General features: G+C 38.6%; 1 protein-coding gene across 1 annotated transcript in view; it reads left to right on the top strand.

Moving 5' to 3' along the window:
* Positions 1–24,601, top strand: part of RNF144A (ring finger protein 144A) — a 62,424-nt gene that overhangs the window by 13,545 nt on the left and 24,278 nt on the right. The window contains exons 2-3 of the mRNA XM_084203640.1: positions 1,100–1,166; positions 21,319–21,464. Coding sequence (XP_084059766.1) covers positions 21,330–21,464 — 135 coding nt within the window. The 5' untranslated portion in view covers positions 1,100–1,166; positions 21,319–21,329. The remainder of the gene's footprint in view (positions 1–1,099; positions 1,167–21,318; positions 21,465–24,601) is intronic.

The following is a 24,601-nucleotide window of genomic DNA, read 5'->3' as shown; positions in this document are numbered from 1 at the left end:
GCCTATGCAATATTTGTTATCTGTGTAAAAGCTACTTATCATGCTGTCAGGGTACTTGGTAAATGTGTAATAATTTGTGGTGTTCAGGTTAAGAATCTAATACATCCCATGGACCTTCTCACCCCAAGGTACAGGAAGCAGCTTTCTTATTTTACAAGTAGATAGACCATAATGAAAATAAATTTTTAATTTCCTCCTGAAATGTCAAGATAATTCAGGAAGAGGGCAATAACAATTTTTGTCAGTATTCCTAATTTTCAAGCAAGATTTGTTTTAAAGAAGTAGGAGGGGAAGATTGAAGTGTGGAGGATGTGGAAGAAGTGAGGGGGGAACCTTGTTTTGGTGACAGAGCTGTTGGCTGCATAACTGATCAGTAGCTTAGAATTTTGGAGTACATGTATCTGAGCTTTTTTCGAGCACTGGTTGCCTGAGTAACAGTAATTACTGTTTGTTTTTTCTAGAAGTATGGTAGATATTTTTCCCATATCACATCTCCCTCTAAATGGAAATCAGTGGAGGATGAAAATGTTGCAGAATGAGAATGAAAAAATACTTATTTTTACGAGTTTAAATGTTAAAGCATACTTCAATAATTACAAATATTTTTAAATAGCATCTTGTTTAAAACTTAAGATGAGTAAGGAAGATGAGAATTTTGTGTGTTTGGCTATAAACTTATTCCAAGCTGCATTTTTTTTAATATTTGATAACAAAAAACAGGTTTTATGTTTAAAATCTACATACTCAGTTTGTGTAAATAAGTTTTATGAGTATTTGTTGGAAAGGAACTGAGCTGATAGTTTATTTCTGAGAAAAAACACTATTGGAAAAAGCTGAAAAATGGGAAATAGCTTTCAGTGAAAGTAGGACTCCTGCCAGTTGCTGTTTTCTGAATTCATAGTCATACAATTTTTTAGTTGAAAAAGACCTCTAAGATCACAAAGTCCAGCTGTTAGCTGTTAGCCAAGTCCACAAAATTTTGTCTGCTAAGACTGTACTATCACACAATTTTAAAAGCTGCTTGGCAAAATGGAACTCTCAGTTCTGGTTTGATATGGTCAGTTGAAATAAAGTGTGACCCTTATCTTTTGTCTTTCAGGCTTGTCTAATACTACCAGAATCGTAGACTCATGGGATCCTTGTGACTGAAAAAGGAGAGTGTTGTGGTAGGTGTTTGCCTTGACTGTCGTGATAACACTTGGCCGGGGCGCAGACAGATGCAATTTTCAATGCAGCCACACTTTCATAGGACTCTTATGCCAACAGAAGCTGTGGGAGGGGAAAAATGGGCCTGAGAGATGGGTTTTACAGTCTTTGGAATTGCTCTTGTGGTTCCCCATGAAAGTGGAAGTCACATAGCCTGGGGCAGTGTAAGAGGAGGGAATTTGTCAAAATTTGCTTTTAATTATGGAGCTCTACTATGAAAAGGGTTGGTTCATTTACCAAAGAAATGTAGGAAAACAACCAAATCTGCATTATAATTAGCCTCCTAGCAAAATCCAAGTCACAGAGACTTGATTGATAGCAGCCCTCAAAGCACAGCTTAATGGTACCACCTAAAATGGGCTCACTAGGCTTTCATTTTCAAATCTCTACATAGCATATATATGTGCATATATATACACACACACATCTATAAAGCACATATAAAAATATATCTTCACCTCTAAAACAGTGCCTGTTGTGCTTTCATATATGGTTTTTGATTCAGTAGTTCCATTTGTTGTGTACTCCATATGTCCCACATAGTTCATACTCCAAATAAGGGAGAGAGATAATAAAGTTATTTCCTTTTTCAGATAGCTACAGTTCTATATGTACTAGACAGCAAATTATTGATATAATTGGTAAATGTATCTCCAGTCAAGCAAAAAATATAGCACATATTTAGTTTCAGATCTTTTAGAAGGCGGTAGAACTTGTGTTTAAATAATGAAAATCTGTCTGTTTCTCTGTGGTTTGGAAAAGGTCATCCTGCTAATATCACTACAGCTGCAAGTTCTGCATTATGCTTACTCTAATATATGGCTATATGCAGAAGTAATGGCATTTTTAGATTTTTTATTTGCTTGAGCTTGTGACCTGCTGTTAGTAGCTTTCCATTTTTCAGGCAATGCCACTTTTGTGCACATTGATTTTCTGGAAATAGTACTAAAAAGTCATACTTATGGACTAGCAGATTGTACAGTATTTTTGCCTCCTTTTCTTTGAAACTCATTCTTGGCTTAGTTATCAAAGTGTAATGGTGTTCTCACTTGACTCATTTTGACTACAGGAAAAATCTCTTGTGAAAACATAATCATACCCTCATTGGCTTATATTTAAGTATTGAAGATTTAATGTTACAGTCTGTATGCTCTGCTTGACTAACAAATCTTAATATAAGGAAGTATTTCTTAATTATATCTAGTTTAAATATTTTTCATCTGGTTTTTTTCTGCTCCATTTTTTTAGTACTAAGTGGAAAGGTCTGTATTTTCACAGCTTTTTTACAAGCCAAAAATCTAAATGGGAGGGGGGAAGAAGAGAGATAAGATTTGTCTTGAAACCAAAATGGCTGATATTGTCTTTCATATCCCTAGCTTAAAAAAAAATTGTGGTTGGAAAAAGTAAATTTACAGTTTTATTGTTTTGTTCTTTAATTTAACTAGTTGCTTTAAAATTTAAATACAAAGAAGCAGAAAGATTTTTTTTATTTGTGCCTCACAGTGCTGTAGTTAAATCCTTTTATAAACTTTCATCTTACAAGTAAGCAGCATTTTTCCTACTTTTAGAAAACTATGCTAGAAACATATCATTCATTCCTGATACTTAGAAACTTGAAGAAAATCCTTATAAGAGGTGGGAAATGGCAAGTTTATACATGTCTGTCCTTGGGGTCAATGCTTTCTTAAAATAGTTCCTCCTCCATTTAGTGATGTACTTTACCCTGTATCATGGGTATTCAGGGAGTGACCACAGCTCTTCTTATCTCCTTGTGGGAAGGTAAATGAGCCAAGGTCCCTCAGCCTCTCTCTCTCCCTTCCTTCAGCTCTCCATCCCTCTCCTGAGGAGTCCTGTCATAGTCATCTGTCTCTGCACCCATTTACCACTGTGTTCTTTCGTCAGTGCAGCTTGTTCTGTTCTCACCTTGCTGCTTTAGTTTTCTGCTGAGGTGCCTCTAAAGGTCCTCAAATTTCTCCAGGCACCATGTCCCGTTTTCTGAAACACGAGGGAAGAAACAGGTGTAGCGTACCCTCAGGATCTGTGTCCATTGTCTTAGAAAAGCATGCATAACTGGTCAGTCTTCTTCTCCTTTTCTCAAACAAGTGAGTGTGTTATGTTCTGGCAAATGTCAAACAACTGTAAACTTGTATGATCTTTCCTGGCCTGTGATCAGTGTAAGGACAGCTCTGACATCCTGTGAACATAGACGGTTAAAATGTGCCTTGAGTTCTTGAATCATTCTGCTGCCTTCCAACCCTATTTCACTGAAATGGCTCTAAGGGATTACTGAAATGGAGCATGTCCTGGCAGAGATCTGTATTGGAAAATATTTGTGGCATACAGATGATCATGAGGTATTTGTGTAAAGAACAAGAACATACCATACATAGCTCAGATGATTAATACAAAGCAGAGAAGCGTTGCCCTCTGATTTTCCTCGTCTGGCAGGCAAGATCCTGCCACTCCTGTCTGTGTGATAGTGAACATAGAGGGGGACAGCTCATTGATCTTTCCTAAGCATCTAAAGAGGCTTGTGCTCTTGTCATCTTCTTTAGACATGCTTTCATAGCTTGCTCCTGCTCATTAATAGGGAGAGAAGGGAGCAGATGGGGAAAGTCAGAGTTTGCCAGTAAAATGCAAAATTCTTCTCTAAATGATCTAGTGTTGGCTTGAAATGGTCAGATTTTCTATTAGAGCTGGTAATTTCTGTTCCATTGTTTATAACCTTAAAATAGTTCTAATGTTTAATTTCACTGTGGAAGGAAACAATCAAAATATTTTGGCTTTGCTTTCGATAAAGATATTTTCTAAGTAGCTGTCAGTAACCTTAGGTTACTGTCTATATAGTTGAGACCTATATAGACTTTATAATTCTATAAAGTCTATATAGACTTTATAATTTAGTGACAAGTGTGTGATCAAGATCTAGTGATACAGTAATAATTTGAATTCTTATCATAATCATCATTATTATTTTGTCTTATAGCGGTAGCCAAAGACAAAACAAACTTGCCTCAGTCCCACATAGGAAACTGGTAACTAAAATAAAATTTGATAAAGATGTAAATATCTGTCTATGAAAGTCAAAGTGTTTTTTCAGCCTATGACATAAAGAAAGAATTACGTTGTGGAGGTGACAAACTCATTCTGTGATGTCAGCCACAAGAGAAAATTTATTTTTAATTATAGTTAATGAAACAAGATGAAAAACTAAATGTATTTATTTGCCTTAGTCACAAAAAACTTCCCCAATAATAAAGAAGGGTTTGAGGGTGGGAAATATTTATCAGTATGCAAAATTTTTAAAAGTAAATTGTCTCTGCTCACTCTTAATTCATCTGTGTTTCTTTGTTTACCTGGTTGTTTGTGTTTGGGTCTGTGGTTAGCTCAGATAGACATGGAAGTGGTTCTGACCAGGCATGGCCTTCTCAGCCTTCATTGCTTTTAATTCTTAGTTTTGAATGCCCCTCTAGTGCTGCAGAAAAACTTAGCATCCTATTGAAATAAATAGCTGTAGATTGCATTTCTGAGGCTTTATTTCAAATGTTGGGGGGGTTTTTTCCCTATATTTTTTTCATTTTGTTTTTGCAGGCAGGTTTTTTTTTTAAAACCAGTATTAGCTTCTAACATAGGATATTTTGGGGTCGTACCATATTCCAAAACCTGATCAGGAGTTATTTCTCACCTCTTTTGAAGTTTGTAGAACTAAGTCTGGCTGTGAATGTTTATTTTTTACACGAATGCTATGTGTATGTGACATTGGCTTTTTGTAGCTTGTTCCAGGTTCTGTAAAATTGATCACCTTTCTGTTAAGAGGGGATGGCAAGAGTTAGCGTGTTGTGGATGGTTAATTTTCTCCAGTTCAGCGTATAAGAAAGGAAATAGAGGGCACTGACTACTGCAGAGTATTAAATGTGCTGGAAGGTACTGGCAAGGCATGAAGCAGGGAAAGAGGCACAAGTCAAGACACTAGTCTGCTGTTGTGTGTTTTGACCTTTATAAAGTTAAGTAACCACTGCACACCTTGAAGCAATTTTTTGTCTTGTGCAAAAGAATCTTGTTGCTGCATAACAGTCAGTTCCTAGGCTTTCACAAGCTTTCTTCCACTTTTTCTATTTTTTTTTAATGCAATGTACACAATTCCATTGCAGCAGTACTTGAGAAATTTTCTTGTCCTTAGGTTCAGACATTACACTGGAGCCTCTAATTTTCTCTGATCAGTTTTCCATTCTCCTGGTAAGGTATTGATCCTAACAAGAATTGATAGCTCTTTCTGGTGTTCCATGTCATGTCAGTATTACTAAATCTTCCTCCCATCCCTAGCAGTAACACATTCAGCTCTTCCTGCTTTCTTCTGGCTTGCATTTTGCGTATCTCAATTCAGTTTCACTTTTCTATAAAATTTGCTGGTTTGCTTGAAGTAACACTGCAAAATAAAGATTAATAATGGGAGTAAAACTGCTAGAGAGATCTGGATCTCAGAGAGGGAAACTGCCCACTTCATCCCTTTCCTTTTCTGTCATGGTAAAAGGCTGATTTACAGCTTGCCATGTTATTCTGCAGTCCTTTTAATGTTTCTGTTATAAATTGAGGTGCTGGTTGCCATTTCTGTCAAGCCTCAGGCTTAGGGCTGGGGAGGAAGCAGATTGGTGGCTGGTCTGTCAGGCATAAGCTGAGCTGCACAAGCAAGCTGGTTTTCTCAGGGGGTATGGAAAGAACTTCTCCAAGCACTTGGGAGCCCTCTGAAACCTCAGCTTTCTGTTCCAAGCCCAACAGCTACTTTTCAACACTGCTTTCTTTAACCAAACAGCAAAGCCAGTCTCCACAGAAGAAATTTTGAGTGTTAGTAGGGAAGGCAGGAGAGAGCACAAACTGTCTGTGTCACAGGATAATTATATTGTCTTATGCACTACATACCACTTTGCCTGCTTTTTCCATCTGCTAACTCTAACCACTGCTTTCTTTGCAAGAACCCAGACCTGCTGGTTATTTCAGGTCACTAGCAGATATTGTAGCATCTTCTCCAAGCCAGCCCAGGTGAATCAGATCTGTGGTTAGAAGTTAAACTCAGTTTGTTGCCCATTATTAAAGTGTTGTGCCCAAGTATGAGAGCCTGTATTGCTGTTCAGTACCTGGGTGAAGGGGTCTCTGCCCAGCACTCTGAATTCTTACTCTAGTGCCATTTATCTGTGTCCATACTTGTTCCTTTTATAGTGCTTCAATTTTTTTTAATACTTCTTAAATCTTTATTAGCTATTTTTACAAATGGTTGGTTACTTTTATTAATTTCTAACTACCACATGGTTAGAAGCCCCATGTGTTCAGCTTTTGCTTAATATGTTTTAAATCTAATATTTGGATGACTCCTGGTCTACATATGCTTCTAATTTTCACCATCTCCCATGGGCCTTCTTTAGTGGGGTTTAGGGTTTTTTTGTTCTTTTCAAGTACAGATAGATTATGAATGTGCTGGTAGTTACTGACCTAGTTGTTTTGTCAGTCATATTCCCAAACTCCCCGTTAACTCAACTGCATGACTTCAGCTATTAGACTTCATGGGTTTAGTGTTTATGTAGCACTGCCTTGGCTTACAGCTGATCCCCTATGTCTGATACCAAATCCTCCCTATTCTCCATCTCAAACAGAGTTTGGGGTGGCTGAAAACAACCCTGAATTTATTCTGTTGCATTATAGGGTCTTCCTACGCTGCTCTGCTCTAGCCTTTCCCAGCACGGTGAGTTCTGAAGGCCACCAAGTGCCTTGCTTCAAGTGGAGATGCTCTTGCTCCCATCTGTGCTCACCAGTATAAAGGACACACACTGCTTTGTGTCTCCTCTTTTTAAAAGAATGGCTTGTTCCAACTCTTTTGGAGAACCAGCAGCCTGTTCCTATGCTCTTCCCTCTTATTTGTTTTTTTTAAAGTAGCACTGCTTTGCTCTTGCATCTATTTAATTGGTTTCCTGCTGGAAAGAAACTCAAGGACTGCCTTTGCCAATTAACTAGGACAAAATACTCTGTTAGTAGACAATGTAGGATTTACCCAAGGATTTCAGAAAAGAAATGTGGGATACCTTTGATGATTTAACAGTTGTTTTGTTCAAAGATCAGCAGTTCTTTGGTGGTAGGCTCTTGTCATCAAACATGCAACATGTTCCAAGTTGAGTTCCTTCCTGAAAGCTTTATTTTAATGTGCAGTTTTAATATTGACAAACCATTTAGTCCCAATAGCATGTCAAATTTTTAAGTTCTAGTCAAGTATTTACTGTCTTTGGTCAAAAAAAACCCCAACAAAACTTAGAGAATGACTTAAGGCCTGTTACACAGGTCAGTCATGTGGTAGTCTATATTTAGGAACATTAATAGCCATATTTAAAATGAAATTTCTATTATTGGCCTCCTAGATTGCTAGGTGCAATAACCTCAGCCAAGAAAGAGCAATCAGATTGAGTTTGTTACTAGGAATATCTAAAAACCAACCGCAAAACCTAATTTTAAACAATGGGCTGTAATCCATGCTGTTTGGTTTAGAACCCCTTCAGCAACTCCTTTCTAAATGTCTATTTTAAACCAGTATGTCAGACCTCACAATGCCCTGAACATAAAACACTTTGACCATTAAAGTAAATAGGAAAAAGTAACAACTAAACAACTTAAAATATATATATATATTTTAGTGCAGTGGATTCCCTTTAAATAGAGAGGTATGTTTGAAGAGGTGGGTGGTGGTGTGTGTGCCATGTTACTTGGTTGGGACCATAATGAACAACCTCATCTGTGATCTTCCCAGCAGCTGGAAAGAGGGCAGGCTTCTGTGGTTTGTGTCTTGTTTGGTTTGGGAAAGCACGAGTTGAACTTGGAAAGTTTCCTACTATCTGAAATGTACACTTGACCTCTGGGAAGTTTAGAGTATCTTTGCCTACCATTTTAAAATTCAGTCTTTTAGTCATAACTTTTCTAGAAAAAAAGTTTTTTTTTTTCCTTTATTCCTTATTCCAGTGTTGACTTGATTGGTCTACTTTTTTTGGGCTGCATACAAAGGGATGGAAGCTACAGGAATCAGAACGGCTCAGACAAATACTGTATCTGGATACTTGCCAAAAAAAAAATGGTTGCTCACTAAATTCAGCCACTCATGTTTTCTGAGGCAGAGAATTTAGTACCAAGGCTATTGATAGTAGTTGAATTGTCTTACAGCTTGTTTGTATTGGTGTAAACTTCTGTAACCTCTGACCCATTGCAGTGTGCACCATGCAAACATAAGAGGATCTTTTCCCCACAGAGGAATTTGCAGTTGATTCTGTTATTAAACTGTTTGGGACTGCTCTGAGTAGACATATGAATATATGTCAAGGTCCTGAAAAGGTTTTTTGCAGGCATAACCAATGTCCAAGGTAAAATGTTTGACATAGTTATTTTACATAAGGAGAAGCATGTTTTCAAAGAACTCTTAGCCTTTTCCTGGATATTGTTTTCATGGGACAAGCTTTAGTTACCTTTTTGGTAATGGACATAGACTGATCTTTTTTACTTGTGGAAGAAGCTCATTTTATGAAGTGGCTTAGGGAAAATATTGTGTATGTAAATGCTTTAAATGAAAGTATCACTGCTTTATTTAATTTCCTTCTTTAGGAAAAAAAAAATTACTTAATTCTGATAATTTTCACTTCTAAAAACCATCAGGACTCACTGAAAAAGCTCTTTGTTTGACTTTTTGTTTTAAAAGCTTTTTTTATAAACCCCTAGAATAATAGCCACAAGCTTAAGCTGCTCTAAAAATGCTTTTCTCCTTGCCAGAATAAGTTTATGCAAATTTCTGTTGCTTTATGCAGCAAACCAGATCTCTCTGCTGGGAAACTGAAGAGTAAGTAGGTGTTTTCCATCTGTGTGCCCAGAGTGCTTTCTGCTAGTAAGCAGGTCAGCACTATGACCCTCAAGATGTGCAGTGGGGGATGGTTTCAGCATCCTTCCTGCTCATGTGCATGGGCACATCAAAGTTACAGATTGAGCAGGATGCGGGTGGTTTGTACCGGTACAAAACCCAAAAGTGCTCCAGTGGATGTTCAGCATGGGGTGTATCCTGAACACCAGGACTGACTCTCAGTTGCAACATCTGTGTTAATTTGGGGAAGGGGTTAATATGGTCTCGGAGGGCTAGGAGATGATGCAAAATGGTAGCAGGCAATTCCTCTCTTGAGTAGGCTGTCACATTCACTGCGTACCAAATCTACAGCAGAGTTAAGTGCTGTGGTGTACTGGGTATTAATGCCTGCACCATTGGTACCTGAGGTGTTCCCTCTTTAACAGGATGAATTATAGGAGTATGTAGAAGATGTAAGGGATTGACTTAAGTACCTTCAGCTTTCTCTTTGTAGCAATGCAGTGCTATGAGTGTTATGCTATAGTAAGGTAGCATCCTTTATTATTTATATTTTTATTGCAATTCAAATTGATTTTGCTAGCTCCATGTTAGAAAAGCTTTATTTAATTTTTTTTAATAGCTTATTCTATTGGTATATTCCTTGAATAACTTCTGACATCTCTTCTGTTTGTGTAACTCAAAAGCCGAGTCTCTTCCATAATAGTAAAGGTTTAAAATCCCAAAGGTTGAAATAAGAGTGGGTCAGGCTGGAAGGGACCACAATAAATCATCCAGTCCAACCTCCCTGGTCAAGCAGGGTCATCCTGCAGCACCCAGCACAGGTTTGTGTTCAGACAGTTATTGAATTTCTCCAGGTTTCTCTGGAAAACCTGTTCCTGGGCAGTTACCTCCACAATAAAGAAGTTCTTCCTCATATTCGGGTGAAACCTTCTGTGCATGCGTGTCTGCCTACTGCCTCTTATCTTTACTAAATTAATTAATTGGTAGGAAAAGTGATTTGCTATTGTAGAACTTTCAGAAGCTTGTTCTTAACATTTTGTTGTAAATGAGGAAGGAAACTGTAGTTCAGGTGCCAAAATTTCATTTTTGATCTTAATTTGCTACAATTATTCATGCGTAAAAGGAGAAAACCAAATGTAAGCTAGAAGTAATAAACCAGACTTTTGAGCTGTCCTCAAGTGTAGAAAGTGGTACAGAGGAAATCACAATAGAATTTCTCTGCATATGTTTCCAAAATCAGGAGGTCTGTAACTTCTTGTATTTGTTACCTAGACAAGGGAAGCCCTGAAGGGAGCATTTCCATCACTGTAGTGATTCCGTGTTCTTTTTTTCTTCCCTGTTATGCTTTCAGTTATTTCGATGTGCCCTCAGTACTTCAGCCTTTGGTTTTGGTATCTCTGCCTGTGTGGTTGCAGAGGCATTAGGCACTGTCTCTGCCATGTGCTTCTGCTTTCTGCAGTAAACATGGGTTATATATGTGTGTTGTACAGCAAATGTTTTTTTAAGATCAGGAGAGAGGAAAAAACAGCAACAAAGCTGGAAGCATTACTGTGCAACTGTAATATTACTGTGAAGAATTGGAGCTGGGGCTGATGTTGAGGCTAATATATTATACCCCTGAGAGTACTGTTTCTGATTCTCTGCAGAGGGAGAAGTGCAGGAAAACATGTACTCAGGCAGCTAATGCACTGCTCATCCCCCCCATCCCCTGCTCAGCCCATGTGGCTCAGCCCATGTGGTGTGGTAGGTACCATCTGAAGTGTCTGTGTGACTAAGCTGCATGAGCTGTTCAGTTATGCAGTAAGTTTGGGACAGAAGAGGTTATCAGTTGTTCCTTATAGCTCAGGTGATGTTCTAATCATCAGATTCTTTTTTTTTTTTTTTTTTTTTTTTTTCTGGTGCATGCAAACTTAGTGGTTCACAATGACATAAGAACTTTCCCTTGAATGTGTTTGTTGAAGGTCTTGGAAGGCCTGTGTGCTAAATGACTTGACCAGTGTGCCTGTGTGCTAAATGACTCGCACAGAAGAGAGACAAACTAAGTATCTGTCCCTAATCCAAGCACTGTTGTATATTAAACATCTGTCTTTAAGTTCCCTGGCCCATGTGAGTGACAGATCTGTGCACGGGCATGTGCTGGCTGTCATACAAAGACATGGAGACTCATAGTTGGAACATAGGATTCTGGATGTGCAAGATGAAACTTGGAAACAAGCACTACTTTATTCATCAAGCTGGCATGGCTGAGATACCAACATAGACCAAAATATAATTAAATTTTGTAGCACTGGGCTTAGAGGAAAATTGCCACTTTGCTGGAGAGGAGCAGCCAGTTGCCTAGGAGGACAGTGAGAATGAAGAACTGGATTGTGCTACAGATATGATGGGAAGAGGGCAGGCTCCTTTGAGCAGGAGGAAATTAGAACAATAGAAAAAGACAAAACTTCTAGGGGGCTGCTGGGGAATAATCAATTGGATTTGAACTGTGCAAAAAGAGATTTGAATCCACAGTCATCAAGGGTGTCAGGCCAGAGATTTGTTGTGAAATATCCTAGCTGATAGTTGTAATTTTTGTCATGTAAAGCATCAGATTATATGAATAATGATAAAAATATTTTGTTCTATTATCTATTTTTAAATTTAGGACTACTAGTAAGAAAAACACTAGTGAGTAGCAGCTAGTGTTGATCAGACTAGATCCTCTCTGCAGGATGTACTAAGCAGGCTGTATTAGTTTGTTCAGTGTTGGGGTGGGGGAGGGGTATATATATACTGATATATAATTCAGACCACTGCATAGCTCAAGCTATTTGGTTTATTATTAGGGGGCAGAATTCTTACAGAAATATGTGTTGTGATTTGTTTTATTTTTTTCCTGTTTGGGTGGGTTTTTCCCCTTGACTGCGGTGCCTGGTATTAGAAACAGTCTTCCTCTGAAGGTCTTCAGAATCACTTTCCTTCCTCTCTCTGAATAAATAGTATTGGCAGTTATCTGAAAATCTGCTTCTTTAGGCACCAGCAGCAGGATAACGATCTTGGGCACTCTAAATCCCATCCTAAGTGTTTCCCTATGCTCAGTCCTGTGTGTCACACCAGCATTGTGAATGAGTGTGTATAACATGTCATCTAATTCACAGGGTGAAATGGTATGACACAAGCTAGTGGTTTGGGAGAGAAGCTGACTTCTTACTAGGGTTGCTGGTTTTAGGAATAGTTTTGAAAAAGTAAAAGTAACTTTCCATGTGATTGTAATGAGTGTACAAAACACATCTATAAAGATTTACTCTATGAAGAATCTTTCTCTTTCCCTGTGTTTTGGTAATACATTCTTTCTACTCCTATTGATTAAATGTGCTCTCTTGGTTCTTCTCCCTCTTAATACTGTTTGTGGAAGATAACCCCTCAGAGCAAGGGAAACCTTTAATCTCTGATGGGTAGATGTGGGACATGAGACCAGGAACTTGTCCATACTGAGAACTGTGAAAGATGCTGTCTCTTACCAACACCTGCCTACCTAGAATTTTGTGATTTTTACCAAGTCAAAAGAACAAAGAGCTACAGGGAAGCAAACCATACTTCACCCCATTTTGAATGCTGCTTTCAGCCAGCAGCAGATCTGCTTTGCATTTCAGATCTAGCATAGGAAGGGATGTTGCTTAGATATGTGCTGCCTTACAACTAGTGCAGGAGCTGTTGTTCAAACCTGAGCTCCACTGTTAGTATGCAAGTGACACCTCGAGAGGGTTTGTGGTGGTTTTTTTCAATCCCAGGTGCTCTGTTTGTCATCTGAGACTTGTGAAGCACAATGGAGACACAGCATGCCTTTAAGCATGCATTTTCTCATAGTTGCAAGTAAAAGAAGAGTTTTGATTTCCTTTTGAGAGGTTGTCCAAGTGTCTCAGTCAGAACTAGGGCTCCATTCCCCTTGCTCATATTTTCAGTTTCACAATAACTTTGCATAGCTTTAAATGTGCTTTCTAGCTTGAAGCTTCTAAGGCTTTTCTCTTTCCCCCCAGGAAGAAAGCTCTTACAGAGCTCAAACTTGGTGTTATTTGGACTTTGTGTAAACATAGCTCTTACTTTTCTGTGAGAGTCAACTGTGGAGAAGGAAAAAGCTTGTGATATGTCAAAGCTTTAAACTACTCCTTACTGATTTATTGCTTGTGTGGAGACAGCTTAGAGCGTATTAATTCATCAATTGTTGTAAGCAGAGAGGAGGGAAAGAATAGGAGGAAACAAGAAAGAGGGTGGATGGGAAAAGAGTTGGGGAAGAGAAAATAAAAACATGGGGAAATATGGGGGATGGGAGGAAAGACAGAGCAAAGCAGTTGTTTTTGAGTGGGTGGTCTAGGAATTTCTGGAAAACAAAAAGGTGCTTCCCTAGAAAGCAGTGGAATTATCTGTGGCCTTTACAAGCTAGGGCACCATTTGGTCTCAGATCACTTCTGACTGCCAGATTACATTGAGGGGTTTTTGCAGTTGTGCTTAGGTTGCAACTGACTAAGATCAGTCTGCTTTAGGTTGGCTTCATCTAGTTTCACTTTAAGACCTGTTCTGTATGCAGCTGATGTTCCCTTCTCTTAAACATATTGATTGTTAGTGATTTAACCTGTGACCTCCCTCACTTTTGTATATATTTTGCATGTTGTATTTTATACACCTGTATCTATACACAGTAATTTACAGATGGTGCCTTGGTATTGGCCCCAGTATTCAAGGGCAGTGGTTCTGCAGTAAAGTTTATGGAAGTCTCTAATAAGGATCTAATAGGTTCATGACTCTTAAAGCACGAAAATGAGACAGGCAGGCTCATTCTCTCCAGACCAGAATGTGTTGCACTCATGCCAGTTTTAGATCCAGTTGCAAAACCAGTTCTACAGTACCCAGGCTTTTCTCCCATATTATGTAGGATGGAGTTTTCCCATCCAGCAGAGATAAGGAGGCCTTTAAAATGCCCGTCATCTTGACCTCACTGTTTCAAATTACCTTAAGCCTTGTGCCTCTGGCTGCTGAGAGGGCTCTGAAGTGTGCAGAGGATCTAGGGCTCTAGTACTGGGAAATGGCATGGTGCAAGGGCTTCCAGCTTTTGCCTGAGGTCATCTGCTGCTCCAATGCTTTAATAATCTCTTGGATAGCAAACATTGATTAGACACATGAATTCTGAGCAATGTTCTTTAGTAGTTACACACCTGTCCTTTTGTTCATGTCCTCTTTTGGGAATATTAAATGTTTGGGCCATATTGCAGTGGGATTCCATTTCAATTGTTATTTTACTCTGTATAAAACTACATTACTTCTGAGATCAGCTGGGAAGTTGATCTGTTTCAACTATTTTCTCAAGATTTCTCCAGTCTTTCCTATGTTTTCAACTGTCTTACTTATTACACCATTTTTCTTTTTATTACATTTCTTTTTCCTTACCTTTGACTCTTCCTGTTCTTTCCCTTCTGCCTGTTTGCCTTTCCCATCTACAGTTTCTTTCAGATGAAATTAAGTGATTTTCTTTTTTTCTTTGAAATGTTTTCACCCTTGCCTACAGGATCTGAATAACAACCTCACCCAGTTTATTTCAGGTTGCTGCTGTTTGGCAGTGCTACAAGAAGCCACACTGGCACCAGTGCTGGTGACAAACATAGGAAAATGCAAGGTCAGGAAAGTCTTTGGCTCTGTCACATTCACTGACTATTTTTTGGAGTATGTGCAAGATCTAGCTCTCTGGGGCACTTCTGCATGGACAGCTTATGGCATGTCTATTTGTAGTATTCTTTTGAAGGAGGAGTTTTAGCAATCTCTTCTTTCCTGTATTTGTCTCAGCAATATCTTTTCCTCTCTACCCACCCATGTATTTGATAGGCAGTATTCTCATATCCATAGATCTAGAAACTGTCCATTGCTTTTCTAATCTTTAAAATCTTTCGTGGTCTGTGCAGTAATCAAACCCCATTGTCTAAGGTTTTGGCAGGGGTGGTTGTCCTATATAATATTCTAATTTCTCTAGAAAACAAACAAGAAAAAAATTTACTCAGGTTTTTAGCAAAGAAATTGGTGCGGAGCTTTTTTTTCCTCCTTTTAACATGCCCTAACAGTGATTTGCCCCTGAAGCAATCCACTAAATTTATTCTGTTTTGCACTCAATGTTACTGTCCAGATACCTTTTATCAGTGAAAAGACACATTCTTTCTTTTTTTCTTAGCGTTGGAATGCTTCAATGTAATCTTTATACATGTATATATTTATACACCTATATCTGTACATATATATACCTATGTGTGTGTGTATATGATACATATATAAATATTTCAAAACAGGATTTTATCAGTCAGGGAGGTAAAGCAAAGAAACATAGTGGCTACTCATGAGTGGACTAAGGTCCCTGAAATAACTGTTTCAACTCAAAGGAAGAGCTTGTTTCCCATGCGCTTTATTGTCCAGGAGGCTGAAGTTGCTGACAGTGTTCTAAAGCTTTTTACTCATGGTCTTTTATCTCTTCTGGGCTTTGGCTTGAAGATGTGAACCTGGAGAGGTTGAAGTTAGTGGTTAGTCTGTGTAGGGACTTAAAGGCTAGGTCTGAAGAGCTCATAATAGACAAAGCTGACATGACTTTCTGCACTACTCTAAGTTGAAGTTTCATACATGTAGAAAAAGGTTATGCCTATAAACAGCAGCCTCTTATACTGCTGGAATAAAGAATGTGGCTTTAGTGGGATTTTCTGGAATTCAAAGGATGATACCTATCTGCTGAACTTGTGCAGTTGTTCGTGGATCAGATTTATGAATGAGTTTGGAGACTTAGGTAGGCATTTGACAGGTTGACAGGATTTAAGAACGTAAGGAAGGCAGGCATCAAAACTCTAAAGTTAGTAATCCCTAAACATCCATGTAAATCAGTCTTGTGTTAGTGTGACTGGCACCTTTTAGAGAGAGTGATTCTGCTTTACCAGGCAGTTCTGTGAAGATGAAGACTTGGAGACACAGCTACCACAGTGATAGATGCCAGTAACTAACTGTGACTGATAAGGGAGAGATATGAAGTCTGCCTGCCAGTTTATGTTATTGTGAAGTCTGCCTGGTGGGTGGATGTAATAATTAATTTGCTATATGAAGTGACTTTAAAACGACCTTATCTGTGACATATTTGCATAATAAAAACTGGTGCCACCAATACAAAATATTTGCAAAGTGGTCAATTATGTCATGTAGGCTTCTTTCATATGACCCTTCTGAAGAGCTTTGGAAAAGCCCAGGAGCAATGAAAAATGGGATCAAGTTCTAGCTCTGACAGAGGGGTAGCAACTTATGCAAGCTCCAGGACTGTTGCTGAATGCCCTCAGCCACCTGGATCATGGGGGGTAGTCCCTGCTGCCCTGAGGGTATGGCCCATAGCTGTGGGGTCATGTGTGATGAGCCACAGCTGTGGCTGCAGAGGAAGGCTCAAACTCAAAAATATTGACTTAAAAGAAGTGGTAGGCAGTGTCAGTTACAGCGTGCAGGGTAATAGCCTTTCTACAGATGACTGCAGTTCAGACATCTCTGGGTTTCTTCAACGTAAGTAAAAATATGTAGGTTTTTGTACAGATTTATATTTTTATAAATATTAGTGGTATAAATGTATAGTATAGAAGCATACTTCATATATTAAACCATACAATTGTACTGACAGATGTGTTTGACTTTATATAGGAGGAAATGCAATCTCTATTATATACTTTTTTAATCTATAAATACTTATACACAATACTAAAACTGTACTATAGCAGATGTCTGATTTCATCTAGTAGTCTGTATTACTTTAATTGGAGTTATTTTGATAAAGAAGGACAAGAAGATTGAGACCAAATTTTAAATCCCATTTAAGTCCCTTCCTTTGATTTCTATTTTCATGCTTTTCATCACATCAATAAATTCAGATTAAGTTAACTCCTTAAGGCAGATGACTTAAGTGTACCTGATTAACTATCTGTCTGGTAGGAGTGGGGACTGAAGCCCTTAATTTAGAAATTAAACTCATCCCTGACCTAAAGTTGAAATTGAGATTCTGCTGAAATCTCTATTTTGAGTCTTGTTTGATGGAAAAGACCCACCAGCTAGTGTGCTGCATATGACTTCTATTCATCCCTATTTTCTAGTCATTCTTCTCACATAGGCAGTCATGTATCCTAAGTGTTGATGATGAAATTGCAGTTTAAATGTGCAATGCTGTGAAATACTTGACTAGCGTGCAATAAGAAAAATTGTTGTTTTATGATTTCTTGAATGACTTTTATGAAGAAAGTGGCATTATTTTCTGCTTTCATAGAAGTTTTCACAGTATTTCTGCTTCACTGTTTTCTGCAACTCTGAGGCCTAAAAAGAATTGTTCTATTCAGATGTTAGCAGCCACTTGTTCTCACTAGAAAATGTAGTCTGTGTAGGTGGACTGAAAGCTGAGGGATTACTGTTCAGAAATAAAGTTCATGTTCACTTAATTCATTAATTCTTCTTCAGAAATAAAGAAAGTTTCCTTTTCATTCCATGCACATCTCCAGGAGTGCCTAAATTCATATATATGTTATTACAGTAAGACTTGTGTTATTACAGTAAGAAGACTTCAGTCCCTTCTTTCTCTTTGCGCAGAGGTTCCCTTTCAGTGTGGATATGCACATGACTGAAGAATTAAACAGTCATTAGTCAGGTTGTTAATTATTTATGACAAGACTGCTCTGAACAAACTTACTAAAGCTCTTTCCTATGCTTCTGACTTCCAGTTTGCTTTGGGATGCTGTCCCAGAAAATCACGTGCTATCTTACAATATATCTTACAAATTCAGTATTACCATTTTGCTGACCACAGTCAGCAAAAATACATAAATGGGATTGACCTTGACTGCAGTAGAATTGGGAGCTTGAACTGATGACCAACTTCTCTTCTGATTTTTTTGTGCCTCTAAGTCTGATTTGGTGTATCTGCTGTCAATATTGATGTTTGGGATTGAGTTTGGCAAGCAACACAATCTCCAGTGAACTATATGTTTAGTGTTCTGGGGTCTGTTGAGCTGTACCTTCACCAGCATTATTTCTTGGGACCTCCTAGTAAATAGCCAAACCATGGGGCAAAATTTTCTACTGGCTGTGTAGCTAGTGCTGTCCTTCAATACAATGACACCCCAAGATGTTTTTCAATATCTTGTTCCTCTAGAAATCCTTTTCATTACTTTGTCTTTCTTGCAATTACTTAGCATTCTCTCTGAGGTATTGCACATCACTGGAAAGCATGAGAATACAATCTGAAGCTATAAGAGACCACAGTTGTGGAACAATAGGAGTTTTAGTCTGGTTTTGAAAGAAGGTGTTTGTTTTTCTACTTTTCTGTTACAAGTTTGTTGTTTGGTTTTATGCTTTATTTTTTTTAAGCTTTTTAAAGTCTTGTGATGTAACAGAGAAGCTTATTATTTAGTTGCAGTGTGCTGGATGGCCATGAAACAAGACCCAGTCCATGCATTGAAAAGTTCCATTCTCTTTTTTTTTCACAGGGGTACCCAGGAGAAATTATCCAGTGGGGGCTTTTCGTACAAGCCTTGCTAGGCTAGGTGGCAAATTTCTTGGTCCTTGCTTTAATGGCACCAGTGACATTGTGTCCTCTCCTTGCCCCATAATGAATGTAAAATTTCTTTATTAAAAGAAGGTGTTTGGCAAGGAGGGGAGAGCAGAAATGGCTCTGCTACTATTTAGGGCTGAATTCAGATTTTGCTCAGTTGTCACCATGGCTGAATTCAGCATGGATTGCATGCCAGCTGTATGGGGCGGCTTATTTCTGCTGGTCTATTGAAAACCAACTGGAATGGCATTTTAATTTGATTCATTGTTGCTTTGCAGAAGACAAAGAGGAGAAATATTTGCCAGTGAGGTGTTATTGCAGTATAGTTGTTCTGCGAAAGTGGAATTACCACAGTGATACCAGTAAGCCTCTATTGAATATCCTAGAAAATGAGGCTAAGCCTTGGGGCTGAAAGCTTGATATTTTCCCTTTGTTGTCAATTATTGACCCACACTGAATATATATGTGTGTGTGTGTGTATTTCTGTGTGTATATATATATATATTTATGTATATATATATTTATGTAATTTTTTTTTCTGAATTGAGCCATGCCATACATTCAGTGAGCTTTAGTCTGAATTGTGTCAGATTCTACATCTTAACCATAAAATTTGCTGTGATTTTGGTCTGCCTGATGTATGCAAGTGCATCCTTAAGGTAATCTGTCCTTTGTTGTTCATTTTCTGGTTTCACCTACTTGCAACCATAAGAATCAGATATGCAATAAACTAGGCAGGACAAGCAAATAACTAATAGCAGACAGTTCAGATGTGTTTACAAATACCTCATTAATTTGTCTGTGTGTGTCAGATAAACCAAAGTTTGGAAGAAGGAAATTGGTTTTGCTAGCAATTTGTGAGTGAAATGAAAAAGTAGTGGTGAAGTACAGAAGCAGTCTAGTAGCTTTAGAAATCATGGGGTTTCATTCATATCACCATGTCGGATTTTCATGTTGAGGTCTCAGAAAAGACTGCACAGCACAAGTTGTATTTTGTGAGCTGGAGCCATTATTCATGTGCTGTTCTGTGGGGCTGTTCCATGTGCTTGCTTTGAAACAGTGTTGAGTTTGTGTGTGGGCTTTCAGAGGAAATGCTCTAGAGCAACCCTGGAAATGGGGTTGCTTAACCTTTATTCTCTTGCCCCTTCTTCTCCCTGTTGACTGCACCAGGAAAAAAAAAATCTTTGGGTGGTACTTATGTACATCACAAAAAGCATCTTCTAATGAATTGGACTGAATGGGAGGGCTGACAAAATCTTCACTTTCTTTCAGAAATGTTAGGGACCTTGGTGGAGTCATGCCACAATTAATTGAATAGCAAAGACTTGGACTTCAAAGAAATGTTTGTGAAGTCTGCATGTGATTTCTTGAGGGACAAAAAGCACCTTTTCTTGAACATTTGCCTAAATCTAGTCTAGCAAGCATTAGTTTGTGGCAGTTCTGGAGGCTTGCAAAGTTCACAGATATGACTTAAAAATTAGCAGTTCCGGCAAGGAGTAGTGGAGGCAGAAGGGGAAAAAAGGAGGGAAAAAAAAGAAAACAAACCCCAAAAAAACTGTAACCATGATTTGAGTAACTGCTGGTGTAATGATGGTAAGGAACCACCTAATTTTGGGAAGGAGGAAGGCATGTTAATGTGAACCTTTCAGCAGCTTGGGATGTGAATTTTCTATGCTTGGGAGGTCAATGTCACAGTGATAAAACATTACTAGTAAATATGTTGTTAAAATTTGATATACTCCATAAGTTACCCTAGATGTTTTGGGGGAGTGTGTGGGTTTTTGTTTTGTTTTTCTTCATGTAAAATTCATAAATTAGCTTTTCTCTTTGAAAAGCTAATTTCTTACGTGTGAGAATTTCTTTCTGCTTAGTCAGTTGACAACACACCATCTGGGCCCTGAAGCCTAGGATAAAGATGCTCTGTGTGATCCTATCCTATCACTGTCTTGAGGGTGATATATAGGTTATTTTAGCCTCTTCTTGTAGCTCACTTTGTGCTCTTATTTGCCCCAGATGGTTGTTGCCACAACAAAGTTGTGTTCTCAGCATATTGGAAGGGTTGGAGGAAATTGCAGGCTAAAACTTGCAGTGTACTCAAAATATTTATTGTTCTTGCTAAAATTAACAGCAAACTGATTGATCTGTCATGCTCCTGGGAACAAAAATATCTGGCTCTGTGAGTTGAAATATCATCGTGTTGGAAAAGGGCATAATAAATGCCTGGCTTATGAAAGACCTTTTGAGTCTTGGCTGGGTAGCTGAGGTTAAGGAACATCAAGAGAAAATTTTAACATTTGTGAGAGAAAGCTTGTAACTAGTGATGAAAATCACAGGAATTGGAAATGAGATTTTTGTGTTTGCAATGTGTGACGAAAGCCCGTGACCTAAGGGTATTCCTGCTGGCCTTCATATGTGTAGTGTATTGTGGGGGGGGTTATTTTTCCTTCTGCTTTCTATATGCAAGTTCTATCAGGCTGGGGATATATGAGGGAATGCAAGTGCTGGCACTGTCAAGTTAACTAGTGTTGATTAGTGTGGTTGTTGGGAAAAACAGACTCAATAGGCAATACCTGACAATGTGATTTTCAATGGCAGAGGTGTACTGATTATCAATATAAGGAAATAATGGAGTATCTTTACTTTTTGTGCTGTTCTTCAGACTGCTCTGCAATGACTACAGCAAGATACAGGCCTACCTGGGACTTGGTACTTGACCCATTAGTGTCCTGTAAGCTCTGCCTTGGTGAATACCCCGTGGAGCAGATGACAACAATAGCACAATGCCAATGCATCTTCTGTACCCTGGTGAGTTTGTGTTCTTTATTAGACATAATAAACAAGACGTAGGTTTAAGTGCAGAAATAGGGTGTTTCTGCTGCGAGGGACTCACCCTGAAGTATTGATCTTGTGGTGGAAATAAATACTGTTGCTGTGTATTTGACACAGAAGCTAGGAAGTAAACCTTTGTTTACCTGCAAGAAAAAAATAAATTATTCAGCACTTCAGTATACCTGCTTATCAAGGTTATTCACACTTTCCCTTTTATCTATCAGTGGCTTGGATCTGGGGGTGGTTTTGGTACTCCTTATGTACCTTATAAAAGACATCTTCTAATGAGTTGGACTGAATGGGAGGGCTGACGAAATCTTCACTTTCTTTCAGAAATGTTAGAGATCTTGGTGGTGTCATGCCCCCAATTAGCTGAATATCAAAAACTACTGGTAGTGGTTTTATGATTGACTGGGTTTTTGTTGGGTGCTGAGGTGTTTGTTTTAATTTTTTTTTTAACTTTAGAAGAGAATAGAGTCTTTCAGCTGAAAGGGATCACTTCAACCATGATCTGTGGTCCAAGTTCCACTTCATGGCTCATCAAAAGCTAAAGCATGCTTTTTGAAGGCATTGTCCAAATACCTCATAAATGCTGCTCTAGGAAGCCTGTTCCAATGTTTTTTCACCCTCTCTGTTAAGAAATGCTTCTTTATGTCCAGTCTGAACCTTGCCTGGTGCAGCTTTGAACCATTCCTGTCTTGTCAATGGATACTAGGGAGAAGAGCTCAGCACCTCCCTGTCTACTTTCCTTCCTCAAGAAGCTTTAGAGAGCAATGAGGTCACCCCTCAGTCTCATTCTCTCCAAACTAGATAAACCTCAGGTTCTCAGCTGCTCCTCACAGGACACTCCTTCCAGCCCTTTCACCAGCTTTGTTGTCCTCTGGAGATGCATCCAAGGACCTTTACATCCTTAAGTGGTGGGACCAGAACTCCACCCATGCTGAAGGTGAGGCTGAATTCTGAACACAGTGGGACAATCACCTCTTTTGAGCAGCTGTCAATGCTGGGTTTGGTGATCCCAGGATGGGCTTTGCTCTCCTGGCTGCTGGCCATGGCTGACTCACAGGGAGCCTGCTGTCACCCAGCACACCAGATGCCTTTCTGCAGGGCTGCTCTGCAGCCTCTCCTCTCCTGATTCATACTTGTGCCTGGCATTACTCCATAACACTTGCAGAAACTGGCAATTCAACTTGTTAAATTTCATGCCATTAATCATTTCCCTGCTCCTATTTATCTAGATCCCTCTGCAAGGCATCTTGCCCCTCAACAGAATCAGCAGCAGTTTCCAGTTTTGTATCATTATCAAATGTGCTAATGGTACATTTGATTCTTGGGTCCAAACAGTTGATAAACACATTGAACACAACTGACACTAGAGCTGAGCTCTGAGGAGCAGTGCTGGTGACTGGTTGCCAGGCAAATGTAGTTCCACTCACTACAACTCTTGGAGCCATTTTACACTCAGCTCATCTGTACAGCTGGACAGCTTGTACGGAAGGGTGCTGAGAGGAACAGTATAGAAAGCTTTACTAAAATCCAGAGAAACTACATCCACTGCCTAATCCTTGATTTCAGGCAGGTGAGCTTGTCATAGAAGGTTATCAAATTAGTTAAACAGTCTTTCTCTTTTTGATCCTATGTTGACAGTGCCTGATGATTGCATTGTTCTTTAAATGCCTTTCAACAGTACCCAGCATAGCCATGCACACACTTGTAACTAGAGAAGTATTTAATGTGTTATAGATTCTAATTTCACTGTGTCATAATTACAGTCACAAAACAGGCTTCCATTATCATATTGTACAAATTCCTACCCAGAATAACAAGAATCTTGTCAGTTAAATACAAAACATTGAGGAACATGTGTGGTGTTTGACAAAGAACATCATCATCACAGTTAGTGAATATTGCTAGTTTAGGAACAAAGGAAACTACTAGTGAGTTTCCATCCCTTATACTGAATCAAAATTAAAATTTTAGTTCATTAAATATTGCAATGGGTGCAATTGCACTAAAACCCTTGTAATGATGGTTCAGCAGAGGAAAAATTTGAGTATTATCAGTAAAAATATAACTTGTGGGACACATGGTGCTCAGACTTTAATTTCCCAAGAGTTTATGATATGGTATTATAGACTCAGACATGGGATTGGGTGTCTTTAATTTAAAAAGTCCTTCCCAGAAAAGTTTTTTTGGTGTGTGCTTTTAATATATAAGATCAAGAATTTTAGTTTATTTGATTTTTCTCATGGAAATACTACCTTTTTTTTAAAAGTAGATTTCATTTTTCCTGGTAGTTATTGAAGATATAGGAGGCAACCAATGGAACAGGTAGAACTACTGTGAAAGAAATGTTGCTCAAGCATGCAAAAGCATATAAAATAATAGGCTCCATGGAAACTCTTCTCTTCTAGTGCTTACACCTGAGTGTTGTGTTTCTCCCTGGTGCTTGAATGCAGATAATATTTAAATGTCAGTTTTCAGTAACATTTCCATGGCAGCAGAAGGATTGGGTTACCTAATACATTTTTTTCATCTTCACCTTGTTCCTTTCAATGTTTACTGCCATCCCATATCTTCTGATTTTTTGGTTAGAATGTGGTTGCTGACTCTTAGAGCTGTTTAGCAAGATATAACCAGTTGCAGACATCAGATATGTAACCTTTACCGATAACCTGTTCTTAGCAGCTGATATAGTAATCTGACTGATGACATGGAGTTTGCATTTTGAACTCTGTTCAGGTGGAATCATAAGCCAGTTTTTCCTACTTGTACTTGATTGTCTTGAATAGTTCGTTCAGCTTTGTCCTGTTTAAAGAAATTTTTGTAGTTGGTCTACCCCTTGTTTGCCGCTAATAAGCTTTATATACAGTGACATTTGAGTCCCCTGAAAAAATTTTTTATCCTAAAGCCTTCCCATGAATTAACAGATAGATAGTATTAACCTTGCTTTCCTTGATGCTGGTGAGGGAAGTATTAAGAATCAGTCCCAATAAATGCAAGAGGCAATAGCTATAAACCTGTTACACCCAGCCCTTCACCTGAAACCCAAGGACTTCATCTCTACCTTTGTGCCAGCCTGAAGGCTGATAAATTGCTAAAGAAAATACTCC

The sequence above is a fragment of the Fringilla coelebs genome, assembly GCF_963513975.1.
Source record: "Fringilla coelebs genome assembly, chromosome: 3".
NCBI lineage: Eukaryota > Metazoa > Chordata > Aves > Passeriformes > Fringillidae > Fringilla > Fringilla coelebs.
This window is presented reverse-complemented; position numbering and strand designations above follow the sequence as displayed.